Raw genomic sequence first — 18,330 nt, forward strand, 5'->3', positions numbered from 1 at the left:
AGGCAGCACACAGCAGTGTGTCAAACTAATGGTCAATGGTGCCACCTTCACTGAGAACAGCAACATAGCGAATCGTCTGGCTGACAAATTCAGTTCAAACTTCACCCCCACCCCTGAAATACCTTCTAGCATACTCCCCTATTATCAGGGAGCAGATCCAGTCATTGCTTGCTAAAACCAAAAACACAGCCTCAATGGGCCCATCAATATCCTGGGATGCCTCCTAAACAGCATGAAACATGACCAATCAGGACCACTTCAGCCATTTTTTCAACTATATCTCAACACAGGCTTTGTACCACAAGAATGGAGGACAATTGACCCATTAGTCTAATTAGTCTAATATGGAAAGCCAAAAGCCATGGAATAAATTATCAAGGAAATGACAACATAGGCAATCCTCAAACACTGGATCCAACCAGTTTAGCTTTGTCAAGGGAAGATCATGCCTACTTAAACTTGATGGACTTCTATGAAAAGGTCAGAAAAGCAATGGATGAGGGGAAAATAGTGCATGCCACCTACCTGGACCTGGCTGAGGCATTTGATACAATATCCACTCAGGCATTATAGTTAATAAAGTTACAAAACTGAACATAAACCCCTACATAGCTCATTGAATTGCCAGCTGGCTCCAGACAGGACCCAGAAAGTCAGGATTGGTGAGACCGGTTGTCAGTGGTGTAGCTTAGGGCTCTGTAATGGAACCACCTCCTATTTGGCATCTACTTCTTAGTGGTAAAGGATAATGTCATGGACCTTTGGCTAACAAAGTTCACAGATGAGTGCAAACTGGGGATATCAGACCCCCCCCCCACGAGTGCAAACTGGGGATATCAGACCCCCCCCCACAAGACAAACATCTTACAAACCACAGACAAAAGACTGCTGCAAAAGTCATGGATTAAAGCTCAGTACCAAGAAATGTATTATAGTGCCTTTTGGGAAAATGCCCCCCCAGGGTAATTACTACATCAACAATACAGATTTATGCGTTGACTCCGTAGTCAGGGATCTTCAAACATATGTAGATGGTAATCTTCTCTTTGACAACTTATGGCCAAGGAAGTAAGATAAATCATTCTATACATCCCAACTTATAAGCAAGGGCATGGCATCCTGTTCCTAGGAAGTCATAGTGCCACTTTATTTGGCTGTTATCAGACCTGTCACTGAGTACAACTACCTCTTCAGCATGTACCTGACCAGACATATACAATAACTGGAATAGTCACAAAGGTTTCTTACCAGGAGAATCTAGGGTAGAAACACATTGCCCTATACAAATTGCCTTAATGTGTTAGCTCTATACTCGGTCTTCCACAGGTTACGGAGAGGTGATCTATGCCTGGCATACAAGGCACCCTCGTATCCAGTGCTATTAGACCTTTTGGACAGCCAAGGATTTAAATTTTCCTTGTAACATAAAAAGGACATGCTGGTGAAACAGATATGTGTCTCAGAGGATCCCCATGCTGTAGAACAGGCTCCCCATCCATGTGAAGCAGAGTTCACCCCTAACAATATTTAAGCTCAACCTTGACCAATGGATGGGAAATTGAAAATTCACCTCAGAACTGGCCCCCATGTGTCTGATAGACAGAGATAGACAGTAACTATGCTTAAACTAACTTAGCCCCCCCACATAACCTTTAGAAACTTCCTAACTAACATACCCTCTCCTAATAAACACCCACAACACCTAAGGATGTAAGTGAGTTGGGTTGAGTGGCTGCGCTTAAAGGCCCTGGTGGCAGTTAGCCTGGTATATACCTACAAACCTTAATTTTAAGTCCATTAAAAAGTTTTCATATGCAAAGTATAACTTCAGCCCTTTCAGAGGCAAAATGTGTGTTCCACAACATGCACTGTAATGACAAACTGAAGTAAAAATGCATTGCAATTTCTTTAACAATGTAGTCTTATCAAGCAAGTGCTATTATCACATGCTAACTGTTGGCCATAAATACTAGCCAACAAGCCTAGAAAGAGATTGGTACTGTACTCCTACCTGTTATTTTGGAATACACAACTGATAGGAGGCTGAGGTACCTCAGGCAATCCATTAAAAAAATAGGATAGCAGGACGTGGATAACTGGCTATTCTAAGGTGATTAACATAACAAGTGCTGCTGGTACGGGATAAGAAGCTAGCGATAATCACTAACCCTCACTGACCCATATAAACATGATGTAAATCCTCCTCCTGAGTTACGACTGTAGGCTTTTTGCTGGCCTCTTTGTTCAAATATTTGAATCTAAAGAACAACATTGTTATGTCTGTCTCACACTAGCTGCTGCACAACTTTATTTATTTATTTTTTATTTTTTTATTTACATTTGTTGACCGGGCTAGTCTAACTGGATACATGTCCATTTACAGTAGAGGTCCGGGGAGAAAAGCTCCAAGTATAGGCAAAAATATCATCAACAATGTTAATATGAAATACAAAATATTAAGCTGCATACTATAGTGCAGATAATAACCATAATTGAGAGAAAGAGAGAATAAAAGTGTACAGAGATTATTTGGTGAGGAGAGAGCTAACATAAAATATAGAATAATATAGAATATTAGAGGGGAAATACACAATGAGTAGTAATTTCTAACACTCTAAGAATAAGGGAAAAAAGGATAGTGAAATTTTTTTTTTTTTTTTTTTTTTTTTACAGAGGAATAGATAGAGGTTAGCTTAATTGTGAGAACAGGCAGGCAACATAGTCCAGTAGTGTAGGACAGAGAAAGGTTTGAGCGATATACTACAGTAGAGAAGTGAAATAAAAGGAGAGCAGGAGTGGGTGGAGTGGATAATCAGCCAAGGTTAGTACAGGGACACAACCAGTGAGTTTTAAGATGTTCTTCGAGACGTGTCTTTCGGCTTTTCCTGGTTAGGGGTCGCCACAGCGGAACTCCGGTCCGCTAATGATTGGCAGTAGATTTTTACGTACTGGCTTGCCGGGCCTAACGCACAACCTTCAACGAAGGAACACCCATTCACGCATGCCGCTACACAGAAGACGCTCTGAGAATCAAATGGGCAACGTCTAACTTTTTTAAAAAGATGTGTAGAGGAGAGAGAAGACAGTTCACTTGGTAGCAGTTTCCAGGCTTTTCCCACTGTGTTTGTGAAAAGTGAGTATCCAGCTTTGTTGTTAGATTTAATAGTGGAGACTAGGAGCCTATTGCCTGAGTCAAACTAACTGGTTCATGCTCATTTATTAGCGATTTGAGTATTTATGCAGGCTGATTTAAGATGAACCTTTTTACAATCATGAAGGACTAGTAGGTTTTGAAACATTTCCTCTTCATGTGGAATAAATCAGCTCTTACTTATTTATTTGCATTTGGCACTGACACTTTTCCCTGTTCATATGCAAGGGAATCATAGTAACAAAAGCAAGAGGCGAGCCCAGAGATTAAACAGGTTTTATGACTTTTGCAGCAGATGGGAAAACAGGCAGGCTGGATGCCTGTAGCTGCCAGTGTCTGCTGTTGGTGTGTATCAGTGTACCCATTTCAAATGCTGTACATCCCAAGATTCCAGGTTAATTCCAGCACCCTTGCCCTGAATACGTGACTTGGGACAAGTAACTTAACCAGACGGAAAAGTTCCTAGGCCACCCACGAGAACAAGATGATGCATTAATAAGGCATAATATCATAAATATTAAGTTTAGTATATAAACATTATATTCTTCCACCAATTTGTTGCTGTAGCCAAAAATAATACTCACTGGTCCTTTTATTTTAAAATCAGTGTTAATAAGAGTTTTGTGGGTTATACACTTTATAAAAGTCCACCCAGAAAGAGAAGGAAGGGATGTGGGACATCATAACCTACTCTTACAGCAGCCACACAAAGATCCAGAAGATGTCAGTTTACAGAGCAGCAGTAGGACTGAGAACATCACACTTCATCTCCCTCAATGTTTTGATTTACTTGGTCACTAAAACTGTCACCAGAACAAATAAAACCTCAAAATCCCACTTACAGTCTCATCAGCTTTTCCTCCTTGTGGCCTGAAGTGCCACGTTACTGTAACTTTGTTTCCAATCGGTGCAGACGTTGAAAATGTGCATTTCAGTTTAACATCTGTCCCATTCACAGCCTCTACTTCCTTAGAAGTAAACACTTCGATAGCTGTAATCTGCACAACACCTGAGGAGACAATAAAGAAGCCATTTTAAAATGAACACACATTTTTTCAATCTAGCTTTCTATAGCAGTTTCCTGTACCAGATCAGGAATGATCAGGCATGGTTACCCAAAGCTTCCCATACTCCCAGTCCTGGATGAACAATTGTAATTCTTTTTTTCCACATTTTTTTAAGACATTTAGTCTATTTAGCCAAGTTACATTTGTAAGGGGGGGGGGGGGGGTTTCCATGTAATGTTTAAGTTTTTAATAATCTTGATATTTTATTAATTCCTTCTAAAATTTGATCATGAGAGGAGCTGGCATTATTTACTGGAAGTCAACAGTTGTGTTTTTGTTCTGACTAAGTCTGTTTCAACTGCAGTGAAGAAAGCGCTCCACTTGTATGTAATGAATCGCTAGGAGCAGCTTCACTCAAGCTATTTGCAAGGTCCTGTACAAACAATGAACCCTACCTCGGGTGTTAAAGAAGCAACTTGTAGTGGGCATCTGGCATGCTCATCCCTTGGCTACATTACATGCAGCCAAAACACTTGAGCTGTCCAGGAAGCTATTTAAGTTCTATATAGCCTCTTGAATCATCTAAAAATGTTACTGCTTTCTTCCCATTACATACGTCATCCCTTGGGCAACCATACCATCTCACACTGTGTGGGAAATATTAAATATTATTTAAAGTTGTACTGTTAAACAATATCCTATCAGTGTTGTACAGTGTTTACCACACATCGTTGTCTGTATTCACCTGGAGTATCATGGTTATATCTGCTTTTCTTATGTCTTGACATAAATGCTTCTAACTTCACAATCACGTAAAATTGCATAACCAGTAGCCGAAATCACTGTCACCAAGTGGTTTCGAGACTTCTCTACATGTTATCTTTATAAGTATTAAGTTACAGTTAATATACTTCCTTAATCCTTCTACCTAGTTCTGTAGTAGGAAATAAATACCATACACCTTGCATAAATGTCTACCTGCAAGCATAACATCAGCACAGCAACATAGTGACAGCGTTAAGATGTTATACCAGTAGATCCCCAAAACATGTACAAAGTAAAAGGTACTTCTGACAGACACTGACAGAATGCATTCACTGTCCCTGCTTCCTAAAGAATATTTCTGGTTTGGTCCTAACCCTAAGAAGGAAGTTGGTTCAAGACCATAGGTCCCAGTTTGAAGAACAATATTACATATTAAATTTGAGTCTGACAAGCACTGAGGCACTTGTTTTGTGACCTTGCTGAATAACACAAGGCCACAAAAGTTGGACTGTGTGCTGGAGTGGGGGAGTGGTACATTAATCATCACAGAGCATTTTATGAAGTGGAGAGCTTAGCAGGTGACCAAAACATTCTGTAGACTGGGAGTTATTAGTCTGTCTACAGGGTGTCATAGTGATGCTTCTGTAGACTGGGAGTTACTAGTCTGTCTACAGGGTGTCATAGTGATGCTTCCACACGGGGACACAGTGAGGTTTCATTTGGCTAAGTTGGACTGCGACTGCAAATCATGCAAGTCTGCAGCAAATAATACTCTGGGTTAGGTCAAAACTAGAGTAGGTGCTATTTTATGTGCTTCATATGGCCCAACTTGTTTCAGTTGTATGACATTATCACTCTACAAAGCATATGATAAGTCACCACATCTCTGGGGATGACATCTTGTTGTCAGGAGGATGTCAGAGAGGGATCTAGCTAGGTCACTCCCTTAATTTGTTAAAGTGGGAACCTGCAAAACATGAGGTCCCTGCGGTTTAAGTGACCAGATAACTGGAAGTAACAGCACAACACAGGCCTTATTAGTTTTCAGCAGTCAGTTTTACTTTCTTTAAGCTACAGACTAGCCAGAGTTTATTAAGATCATCTGCATCTTATCCTGCAACAACTGATTAAGTTATCTACACAGAGGGCTGCAGCAGAACTTGCAAGTTTGGCCAAAAGATGATTAAATTGAAAAAAAGCAGAAGTCAAAATACTAAATACACTGGTGCTCCCAGAGTAGTAAGGCCATTACAGGAGGGGCATGGTACTCTGCAGGACCAGAGAGCTGAACCATTCCCTAGCATCAAACTGTCATTGCTTTGGAGCAAGTAGTCTATCTTGCAAGAAAAAATGGCCCATAGGGCTCTCGCCTTGCATGGGGATGCACAGCTCTTGCCCAGTGGAATAAATGGGCCAAATAGATGCAGGCCGCGGAGCCATCAAGCCAGTTTTGTAGAGGAAAAAGACCACCTCACCACCATTAGGTTACAGATGAACATTAAAGAATCTGAAGCTTGTTCTTTTTCCTATGACATGCTCTGACAAGTTGGCATACCCCTAGGAAGCAGTCCCATCTCCAACAAGGATCAAAAGCAGAAGCTCCCCCACTGAACTTCATGTAAAGCACCAAATAACAGAATTTTGTGGACTGACCGTATATAGATGAATGGAATCCAGCCAAACCTCTGTTACAAACGTGAGGAAACAAGTCTGAAATTAGAACGAACCCACATTGACAGGGAAAATCATGTCCACTTGAGGAATCCCCCCAAGATGGCATCAAAAAATCCGAAAAAGGAATCAAACTCACCATTCCAGGTGTGTCACAACAGGGTAAAACATTTGGCCTTAGCCCACAGTCTACTAATAACACACAGTCTTCTACAGCTATTAAATGTAGAGGCTGGCATCCTAGAAGGATAAAATTGGCTATCAAGGAGACTTAACACCACAACAATATTGACATCTATTAGGGCTTGTATATTTCAAATTAAACAATCATAATGCATTAAAATGCATGCACATTTAAGTAGGATGAATAAAAAAAATAGGTTAAATCAATAACATCTAAACATAGCATGGTAAGGAGGGATGGAGCCCTTACTGTGACCCAGGCAACTGCGGCTTGATTAGTGGCCGTGACACTAGAGGAGATAGACAGGAAGGAAAGGAGTGAAACGACAAGGCTTGTGTTGCCTCTCCCAGGGTGATGGGGAAGAGGCAGCAAGGACTTGGGAAGCACACATGGAAGTCTGAATTCTCCAGTAGAGACAAGAGTAAACTACTTCCCATGTTTGGGGGGGGGGGTGAGGCTGCCTACTGGCAGTGACCCTTATGGAAGCAAAGAACAGGCAGGATAGAGAGCCTATTGTACATCTCCCTTCAGCTCTGCAAGCCGACCATCCACAGGGAATGGAGTAGGGCTAAGCAAAAAAAAAATGTTTTAAATGCTCAAACTACACCTAATGGATTTCTAAAAGACAGATATCAACCTTTGCCCATGTGATCAGGAATGATTGGGCCAAATGACTGGGAGAGAGCCGACAGTGAACAGACAGTGAGGGCAAAGAGTATGCAGTGAAAAAGTACTAACTTGTACATATAAAGTTATTAGGGTACTTAGTATATAGCCTACTATGAATTATAATAACAGTATCAAAAACTATAGTAATGTGCTTACCACAGAAGGCAAAGAAGTTCCTTAATATTTACATTTAATTTATATACATTAATAAATTAATATAATATTTAATTTATCTATATACATTTACTTACCCAAGTACCTAAAATCAATTCGGTGACTCTCTTGCCGCCAACAGTCAGGAATGCTGCAGTTTCAGTCAGCCTTCATTCTTGCCAAGCTAAGTGCCACTTTGAGTCAAATGTTAAACAACCCTCACAAAGAGGCACATAGCTGGTGATTATCATGGGCTGGCTAACTACAAGCAAGCACACTGCATCATGGGAAGTAGAGTGTAATCCATCTCTGCAGCTGTTGCTATTAAGGCTTTGGTACACTGGAGCAGGACTACAAATCCTAGATGCATTGTGCTTGGGAATGGCAGGCTGCACCTTTGAGCCTTTCACATTCCATCGCATTCTATATTTACAAAATAAATATATATATTATACACATACACATCCATAAATACATATCTATACATCTTGCAGCTGAAAATGGCTGTCACATCTGCTTACAATTTTACTGTTGCAACAAATTTTCAGATCAGTGACGTTTTATTAAATGGGGAAAACACTTTTTCCCCGTTTAAAAAAAAAATGACTATTCCAGGAATTAGGGCACACGATTTCATGGTGTATTCATGAGCCCTTGTATGCCCTACTGTGTTGCCACCCATAGGATAAACAAAGGGAAATGTGAATGTTTGTGTTTAGGGCTTAGGAAGAAGGAATGCATGACAAAAGGCTTTCAGATTAAATGGGATTATAGAGAATTTAGGTCATATTTTAGTTAAGAATGTTAAATTCAGTTGGACATAGCTGAAGGTATGGTTCAGAGGTGGGCTTGGCATTCAGTAGAAAAAAGAAGAAAGTTTTAGTGGATACAACATTTTACCTTCCTATGTTCTGTCTTTTTTTTTTGTTTGTACCACATTATTTATTCTTTTGGATACACCAAACAGTGACAAGTGATGTTAATGCATTTTTGAAAACATGTCAAGTCACCGAAAGCAGTTCCGGCAAATGCAAAAAACTTGAAAAAAATGTTCCCTGAAACTACTTTTGCTGAACCTCCGAGAAAACTTTTTTTGCAGGGGGGGAGCCCTTGTCCTCCTATACATAGTCTTCGAGGTAACACAACACTAAAGAAAGATTAAAACTCCTTTATCAGCAAAAAGTTTAGGGGGACATTCTTCCGTTTTACTTTCACCAACACTTGTTTCAGTGAATCTACAGAAGCCCTGCATTTTTTAAGGCATTATGGGCTGCATGCAAATCAATTCCAGTGACGTTTGGCTCAGTGTACAATTCCGTGAGTGAACGTGGGTTGGGTATGGTAAACACAGTGGTGTTTTTCCATTCTATATCTTTAATTAAATGAGTTAGCAAGCTAATAGAAGTGTTGCAAGGAGATAGTAATACTCAATGGATTGACAGAAGACCGGGGTGTTTAACTGATGATATATGGGTAGTAGTGAAGGTTGACGGGAAATGTGAATGAAGGTTAAGATAGGGAAGGTGAGACTAGGGAGGAGTGTGAGAATACGCTAGGAAAAAAAGCTTCAAAGAATGACATCAGAGCTTTTGGTTTTGACACCATATAATGATAAATCTGGGAACTAAGAATGGGTTTGAAAAATGATAAATGATGCAAACCTTCCAGTTTATATATGGAATATAAACTGGAAGTGTGTCCATGAAAGAATGCCAGTAAAGCTTATTCTCAAATACAAATTGTAGGATGAAAGGTATTGTAGTGGGCATGAATGTTATCCAGAAGAAACTATGGTTTACCTGCTGTTCTGAATGTTCCTTTATTACAGCATTACTAAACATAAAATGAACTAGCTGAAAATATTGAAATATGAAAATGTGGTCTACAGACTGTGGAACATAAACTAGGGCATTACTTGTGTTACCTTAAAGGACTTCATAGTGGCAAACACAAAGTTTAAGGTATCGGTTTCATTTAAAGAATTTTTCTATTACTTGGATTACAAAGTTCCCATGTTGTGCAACAGTCAAGAGATGTGAAGTCAGAGAGAGAAAAAATCTAACACTTGGTGAATGGAAAATATTCTGCGGGAGTGGAGTACTTGTTATATTAGCTTAGGAATAGGTTATGGATAGTGTTTCCTTTTCAGTTTAATTATCTGTATTTGCTAATCATTTTCTTTTATGTACTTATACTTGATTTTATACAGAGTTTTTTTGTTTTAATAAATATTCCCCATCTTCTTTCCTCGATTCCTTGCAGCATGCAGTAATAATTCCCACCCATACTCCAAGTCACCACAGTTTGCATGTCAAAGTGATGCAGATGTGTGTGAACAAGTGCTGTCCAAAAGATGCACAGATGATGAATCTGTAAAATGCCTTTCGAAAATTTCTAGCCTATCGGTCAGGTCTCAGTGATGCAAAAGGAGAGCGCATATTCAAATGTAAACAAAATGTTTTTGACTAATAGCATTTCTGGCCTGTGAAATAAGTCAACATGAGTGGTGAAGTTTAAAAGCTGGATCTAGCTGTACTCCTACTGATTACATTCACTTCTCTCTATTAAAACTGATACTACTGCTGGTTGCGTTTACAAAAGGGAAAATGTTTGAATTATGCCAAGGAGGCTAAGGAAACATTCTGTGGGCCTTTTTGTGTTCATAAGACACAGTTTACGAACTACTTCCACATAATATCAATCTGAAGGAATTTCTACAATTGCTGGCACATGACTCAATGTAGTAAGAATGAGGTAATCTGCATTCTTGGCAGTTTTTAGTGCAGAAGGTCACTGCTTAATGGGTTAAGAAGCAAGAAAAACCCAGAGATGCCAGAAAGAAAATGCAAAGCAAGGGTCGAGCATGTCATGTATCCCACAGTGCACATTTAAAACAAAAGTATTTCTTTTGTGCATTTACACGGGCTACAGTTCAGATCTTACAAAGCTCTGATAGCATTTATTAACAAGATTTTACTTTATAAAAATTACACATTTTTACCGTTTTATCTTTGAAACAGCTCACAAATCCATAAAGCTTCACATAATACACAAAGTAAAAGAACAACTATCTCTCTTTCGGCTTTTCCTGGTTAGGGGTCGCCACAGTGGAACTCCGGTCCACTAATGATTGGCAGTGGATTTTTACAGTGCCGAGTTGCCAGCTCAACGTCAACCTTCAAAGAAGGCACATCCATTCACGCACACACCTATCTGCATGTCTTTAACATCACTCAACCACGGGGAGGACATGCAGACTCCACACAGAAGGCGCTCCAGCCGAGAATCGAACGGGAGAACCTCTTGCTGTGAGGCAACAACGCTAACCGCTGCACCACCACAGCCTCCTACAAAGTAAAAGAACAACGGCTTTGTATTAGAACATTACCCCACCGCGATTTTCTCGCATGAATGGGCGTGGCCTACATGATTGACAGGACAAGCCCATGTGACATTGCATGGAAAACACAGCTGAGTGGCAAGCCATACAGATTATCCACTGACATGGTGAATATTCATTGTTGCACACAAGATGAACATGAAGTAATTTACAGTGGCACACTTTGCAAATGTAATTCGTAATCTACAGTTGGAATAAAACACTGCTTTGTATTGGAATATTACCCTACCAAGGTTTCCGCGGAGGAAAAGAATCTGTGGAGGATAGCAAACACTATTTTCAAGTAAGTGCAACAGTGAACTACTTCAAGAAATGCCAAAACCCAAACATAAGCCCTGCACCCCCCTGTCTTTCTTTACTATAATTTTGCACAGTAATTGCTTTAGCAGGGGGTCCCCCAACTTTCTGTGAAAATATTTCTGGAGATAAAGCAACAGGCAATAATGTGAGCAGTGGGACAATAAATACATTAAATAAATGCAAAGAAATATCTCCCAGAAAGGTCGCCAGCCGCACTCTGTGCCTTTACAGAACTGTAATTTTAAGTCTGTGTAATAGTTTGTATGCATGCAGCATATTAATGTGTCGCACCCCTCACCCTTTAAAGAATTGTAATTTTAAGTGTAATACTATACTGCTTTTTATAAATGCAGCATTTTCTGTGTTTGTTTGAATAGGTAATAGAATACATCAAAGCTTTTGATCACTGGAAATTGGACTGCTGTTGTGTCACAATCCCGGTACCAGGAAATAAGGGTGAAAAGGGTTTTATTGAAATAATTGCAACATTTTGTATAGTCAGTTCACAGATGATGGTTTTCCGATGTTTATTCAAAGCACTTTAAACATTATGCCCAGAGTAGTGGGTGGGGTTTTGGCAGTCCTTGCTACTGCACATCTGGTGGGGTGATGTACCAATACAAAACCAGAACAACTAAAAACTGAAAAACACTTTTTGTGCACAGCAAAATAATTAACAGGGCACTTGTGTATTATGGTACTTGCGTATTATCGCAACCAGATGTGTAACCTTGTGTAATGCATTCTCTGGTTTGCAACACGCTCGGTCATTTCCATTAGTAGGACTGAAATGCACAACAGAATACTGTTACCTAGCTGTAGTTAAGGAAAAATAAGTAAGCTGTGCCTGTATTTGTGGGGAGGAACATGCTGACTGGCAATTGTTTTTTTCGCAACCACGTTGCGAGCGACTCAGTCTTCAGATATTAGCCTCATGTCCGCACTCCTGCTTTCTACTGTTGTAAACAAATCAGAATGGTAGGTTAACATCAGTTTTACACACAGTTTTCCATAACTTCTGATCACTTTCAGAAGCACAACACTGAAATCCTCTTCCACAGGAAAGCTATGTGTAAAACTGATGTTAACCTACCAGTCTGATTCGTTTACAGCAGCAGAAAGCAGGATGCAAGATATGAGGAGTCTGTAAGGCATGCAAAACAGGAAAATAGGAAGATGATTTCTTAAACTGTTAGTGTTCCTACAAGTAATGTACAGTTATATTTTCCACTTCTAACAGCTTGGAATAACGGTTTCAAGTGTTTCCTGCACTCCTATCTGTACAGGTATGGGCTTTTCACAACCATGAAAATCTGGTTGCGAAAATAAGTTACTGAGCTATGGTGTTTGAGTTATTGAGCACCTTTCACCACAAAAGGTCTTCATGAGAATCCATTCTGATGGGCAAAATGAATGCCACCCTGCTCAGAGAAAATTAACCACAGTTTGTAGTAAAACCAAGCATGTACAGTAAGACAGCATATAATACTGGTGAATGTACAGCTAGCAGAATAAAGAGACTTCAAAAATACTATTAGTCATGATGTTTAAAATAAAAACGTCTCTAGATTCCAAGCTTCATTAAATGCAACATATGTGGTGCAGCAGTTAGTGTTGTCGCCACACAGCAAGAGGTTCTCTGGTTTGAATCTCAGCTAGAGTACCTTCTGTGCAGAGTGTGCATGTCCTCCGTGCAGTCACGTGGGTTTCCTCCCACATTCCAAAGACACAAGTCTGGAGCATTTCTCCCCGGGCCTCCAGTGAAAATGGGTTCTGTCCTAGTCTGACCTTCCCGGTAAACAAATAATTTAACAAATAAATAAATTAAATAATAGCCAAGACAGACATCACTTTGTACAGAGACCTAATACTTTAAATATGCACACATCCAATTCCAACATTCTACTAAAACATAGGAGTATTAATAAAGAAAAAGCAGGCAAGGCAGGATTAACGGAGGAGGGGGTTTGCAGCTCCAGACCCATGTCTGAAATAGGACCTGCTGCAGCTTCTTTTCCAAACTTAGTCTGAAATCATGTATCCTTTTTACACCATATAACAATGCCCCTTACAAAGTTCATCTCAGGGGCCATGAGGAATGTAGTCTAGCACTGAAGACACAAACAAAATCAAGGCTAGTGAGCAGTGATTAAAAAGCTACCATAATCTGCTACACAACTCTCAAAGCATTAGCTTTCACACTGTTGTAGAAATGGAGGCAAGGATTCGGAGTTCCACTTAGAAATAACACATTTAGTGTACCATATGTGCCACCAAACTAGCATAGCAACACTCCACAGAAATCAAACTGCAGAGTAATTTTTCAGTTTTTTCTGGTGTTACATTTGGTACAGTGTAATTTTCTCATCTCCTTCTCACAAAAGAAAAGTAGCAGTCAGGAACAGAGCACAGAATCAAAGATTAAGTAAATTTCACTGTGTACACTTGTGGAAAAATTTAAAACAATTACTCTGAGTGGGTTAGTCCCACTAGGACAGTGTCATCTTTTACAGGAGACTCACAGTGATACTCATACTAACTAGTAAAATGATGGCCATAAGTACCATGAAATCTTTTACATCCACCTGAGCTGTCACCACCTTGGGCAGACTGGACCTCTGTTTAACATCTTATCTGAATGACAGTACATTCAGGAGTACAGCATTCCCTTTATGCCATACTACAGTGTCAGTATTAGGACGTAAACCCAACTATCTGGTGTGGGAATAGAACTCACAAGGTTTTGGTCTTCCATCACCAAAGTGAAGTGTGCTACCAGCAGAGCCAATGGCATGATGTTGAGATACAACTCAAGCAGCTCTCAAACCAGCAGAAATTCACGTGAAAGACTCTACTACATTACACTCAGATATACTAGCTACCTTTTTTATTGTTTGTTCTGGAGAATAAGGCCCTCTGTTAAGTGCACTAGTCCCTCATACAGCACTCACATACACTGCAGACCCCGGATTGGATCAGACAGAATAAATGAAAAACTGACAAATATATCTCAAAAGCTGAATGCTTAGTAATAGAAATATTTCAGTATTTTAAATAATAGACCTATGGCACTCACAAATCTAATGGACTACCTTCCATAAAATTAGTATCCTACAGTGATTCCAGGTCTAGGGAATGTTAAACAGACAGAGATGTAAAGTAAACTAAATTATATGGTACCGATCACATACCGGGTCTATATTAATTCATCGAAGGTTCACTTCATCAAACCTTTCTTCAAACAATGTTCATTTCAGCCAACGTTCTCATCGAAAAAAATGTAAACAGGGAAACTAAGCACTTGGCCAAAACGATACCGAACAGACACCACAGTATGTAAAACCCAACAAAGTGGGGGGCTGTGCATCCTACACCCCCTGAACTATATTATATATATAGATATATATATATATAGATATATATATATATATATATATACCTGGAATTTCACAACAGTGCCGCAAAATATGAATCCTATGAAGGCACAGGTATGTTACAGGAAGGTATGCATCAGGGACAACAATCATAATGTCACCTAAGTGACCCATCATTCTCAATGTTTGTATTGGTGAAACAGTTCACTAGTAGAATGTTTCCCTGGAAAAGGATGAGCACTCTAGAGAAATAATCTGGACCCAATAGTCAGTGTTTTAACGGCTCAGTATTTCATTTGGATTGTAAATTATCTCACTCTCATTTCCAGTACTCTCTAAAGCCCTTTCCAATCTTAATGCCTCCATGCTGAACAGATTCTGATGGCCCTTGACTACCAGACTACCTGCACACCTTCCAAGGCAGCATCAGCAATCGGTCAGGAGAGCAGTACGGCATCATGGTGAATTTTTCTTTGTAACTGGTGCCTTATCTCAGGGTACATAGTCACCTCATGGGCGACAGAATGGTTACCTCCTACACTTATTATTCTGTTATTACTAGGATTTTTAAGTGTTAGTTAGTGTCTGTACAAGAAGGACTGCAGGGGGCAGATGAACCTTTACAGTCATCCTACATGACACTGCCAACTTTTTTTGTTCAAAACTACAAATTTAAAATGCAATTTAGAAAATGTTGTATTAAACAAGAAATACAAGTTAAAAGAATGGGGAAGATGAATCAAAGAACGCATGCATTTATACATGGTCCTAAAATGTTTGCAGGGGGCCCATGGTTTGAAAACAGCCGCCGAGGGCCAACTTGCATTTAATCCACCATTGGCCAAATACAATTTTCAGTAAATGTGAGTTTCAAAGCATTTTTCAATGACTACGAGTTTCAGGGGAAACAGTGTTTGTGGTATAAAATTTAAAATAAAAGTTTTAAATTAAATCTCTGTAATCACTGTAACAGTAAAGAAGAAAACAGTATCACTGACAGGACTGGACACTGTTTATAGTAACTGGGGACTTGGGAATGGCTGTGTGGGGGAGGGTGCTGGTTCATTACCCTGCCTCAGGCCCCATTTGGCCATGATCTGGTTCTGCTACCGACAGCAACTTTACTAAACAGCTGGGCTTTGAAGGCCAGGAAATACAATCGTTCAGCTAACCCCAGGAAAGAAGCCAGGGAAAAAGACACCACCTGAAATTCACAAAATTAAACTTTTTAAAAATGGTGACGTTGCCTCAGTTGTTACTTTCCACTTCTGCAAAAATGTTTTGCTTGTTAAGTAACACAGCTTAATATCAGAGCTTTGGCCGGCTAACATCTACCTGAAATCAGCTGGACATATAAGTGAATTTAAGTACACTTTTATCTGCTCTTTTGCATATAGTACTGTATTTAATTGATTTATTTGTGTTTTTCTCTGAATAGTAACTCAACTGAAGTTGTGGTTGTCTCTCTATGGTTAGTTCCCCACCCACCTTCCCTGTTCTTGTTTTGGTATTAAATGTTGGTGGCTTTGAAATTGCCCGCCCCTCTTGTAGATTTGTATTTAGATACTCCTTCTGGGCCCATCTCATTTACTCACTCAACTAAGTGCAGTGAGATCATATTCTGATTTCAGGCACTCCTACCATTTACAAAGAGAGCATTTGGGAAGGACAACCCCTGTAACCTCTTACTCCTGCTCTGTTCCTTCCCTCACAAAAAAAAAATTAAATAAATATATATATATATATACACACATATATACACATATATATATATATATATATATATATATATACACACATATATACACACATATATACATATATATATATATATATATATATATATATATATATTTCTTATTCATCTGCTCTTACTGTAACTTAGTTGCGTGCTCTTACTGTAACTTAGTTGCGTGCTCTTACTGTAACTTAGTTGCGTGCTCTTACTGTAACTTAGTTGCGACTGAACAGATAGCACACAGAAGACCTCTTACTCTGCACTTATTACTGCTTGTTAGTAGCCTTCTAATTTACTGCCTTCTGCACTTGTTTTTTAGTCATTTGTTAATTTAATTGCATTTACTTGAACTGTATTTGCCATAGTGTTGCTACATGCTCGGGTGTGCTGGCCTGCACTACAATTTGAATTGTATTTACTCCTGTTTTAGCTGCTTTTCTGTAACAAAAAAAAAAATTCTAAGCTTGTTTCCTGCCTGTCCTGTAACTAGTCAAGTCCAGATGTAGACTTGTTGTATATCCAGGACTGTTGGTAAGCTTCTAAGCCCCCCCAAGCCTTTCTGTGTTGGAGGGAAACCTTCTAGCTTATCAGTTGGAGTGGTAAGCACTAGGGTAGCCTATCTACCATGGGAAGAGTGGGTTTTGGCCCTGAAATTTTAGCTCATTGGCCGTTTGGGCAGTTTTTCCATCTCTTTCTACTTTCTGGTTAAAAGCCCATTTTGCGTTTGGTCCCCGCTTTTCCTATAACAAGTGTAATCCAGGTACAGATTTGCTGTATCCAGGACTGTTGGTAAGCTTATCCGTGAGAGTGGTAAGCACTAGGTAACCTATCTACCACAGGAGGAGTGGTTTCTGGCCCAGAAAGTATAGTTTATTGGCCGTTTAGGAAGTTTTTCCATCTCTTTCAACCTTCTGATTTAAAAGCCTGTGTTTGCGCTTGTTTCCTGCCTTTCCTGTTACTAGTCTATTCCAAGTACAGATTTGCTGTATCCAGGACTCTCTGTAAGCTTCTGAGCCCCCCAAGCCTTTCCGTGTTGGAGGGAAGCCTTCTAGCTTATCAGTGGGAGTGGTAAGCATCAGGTAGCCTATCCACCACAAGAGGAGTGGTCCCTGGCCCAGAAATTGTAGCTATTGGCTGTTTGAGTAGTTTTTTTCCATCTCTTTCAACTTTCTGGTTTGAAAGCCGCACTTGTGCCGGTTTCCCGCCTTTCCTATAACTAGCCTAGTCCAGTTACAGAGTTGCTGTATCCAGGATTGTTAGTAAGCTTCTGAGCCGCCAAGCCTTTCTGTGTTGGAGGAAAGCCTTCTAGCTTATTAGTGGGAGTGGTAAGCACTAGGTAGCCTATCCTCCATGGGAACAGCGAGTTTGGCCGAGAAATTATAGTTTATTTGGCCGTTTGGGAAGTTTTCCATCGCTTTCAACTTGCTGGCTTAAAAGCCTACGTTTGTACTTGTTCCCCGCCTTTCCTGTAACTAGTCTAGTCCAGGTACAGATTTGCTGTATTCCAGGACTCTTTGTAAGCATCTGAGCCCCACAAGCCTTTCTGTGTTGGAGGGAAGCCTTCTAGCTTATCAGTGGGAGTGGTAAGCATTAGGTAGCCTATCTACCACAAGAGGAGTGGTTCCAGGCCCAGAAATTCTAGCTATTGGCCTTTTGGGCAGTTTTTTTCCATCTCTTTCAACATTCTGGTTTAAAAGCCGCACTTGCGCTCGTTTCCCACCTTTCCTGTAACTAGCCTAGTCCAGATACACAGTTGCTGTATCCAGGACTGATGGTAAGCTTCTGAGCCCCACAAACCTTTCTGTGTTGGAGGAAAGACTTCTAGCTTATCAGTGGGAGTGGCAAGCACTAGGTAGCCTGTCTACCATGAGAGGAGAGGTTCGTGGCCAGAAACTGTAGTTTACTGACCATTTGGACA

General features: G+C 40.0%; 1 protein-coding gene across 1 annotated transcript in view; it reads right to left on the minus strand.

The window, feature by feature from the left end:
• The window catches only part of MPZL2 (myelin protein zero like 2), a 364,232-nt gene that overhangs the window by 137,436 nt on the left and 208,466 nt on the right, over window positions 1–18,330 (minus strand). Inside the window, exon 2 of the mRNA XM_044080887.1 lies at window positions 3,994–4,160. Coding sequence (XP_043936822.1) covers window positions 3,994–4,160 — 167 coding nt within the window. The remainder of the gene's footprint in view (window positions 1–3,993; window positions 4,161–18,330) is intronic.

This window comes from Protopterus annectens, chromosome 8.part0 (genome assembly GCF_019279795.1).
Source record: "Protopterus annectens isolate FY-2018-M chromosome 8.part0, PAN1.0, whole genome shotgun sequence".
NCBI classification, from domain to species: Eukaryota; Metazoa; Chordata; order Ceratodontiformes; family Protopteridae; genus Protopterus; species Protopterus annectens.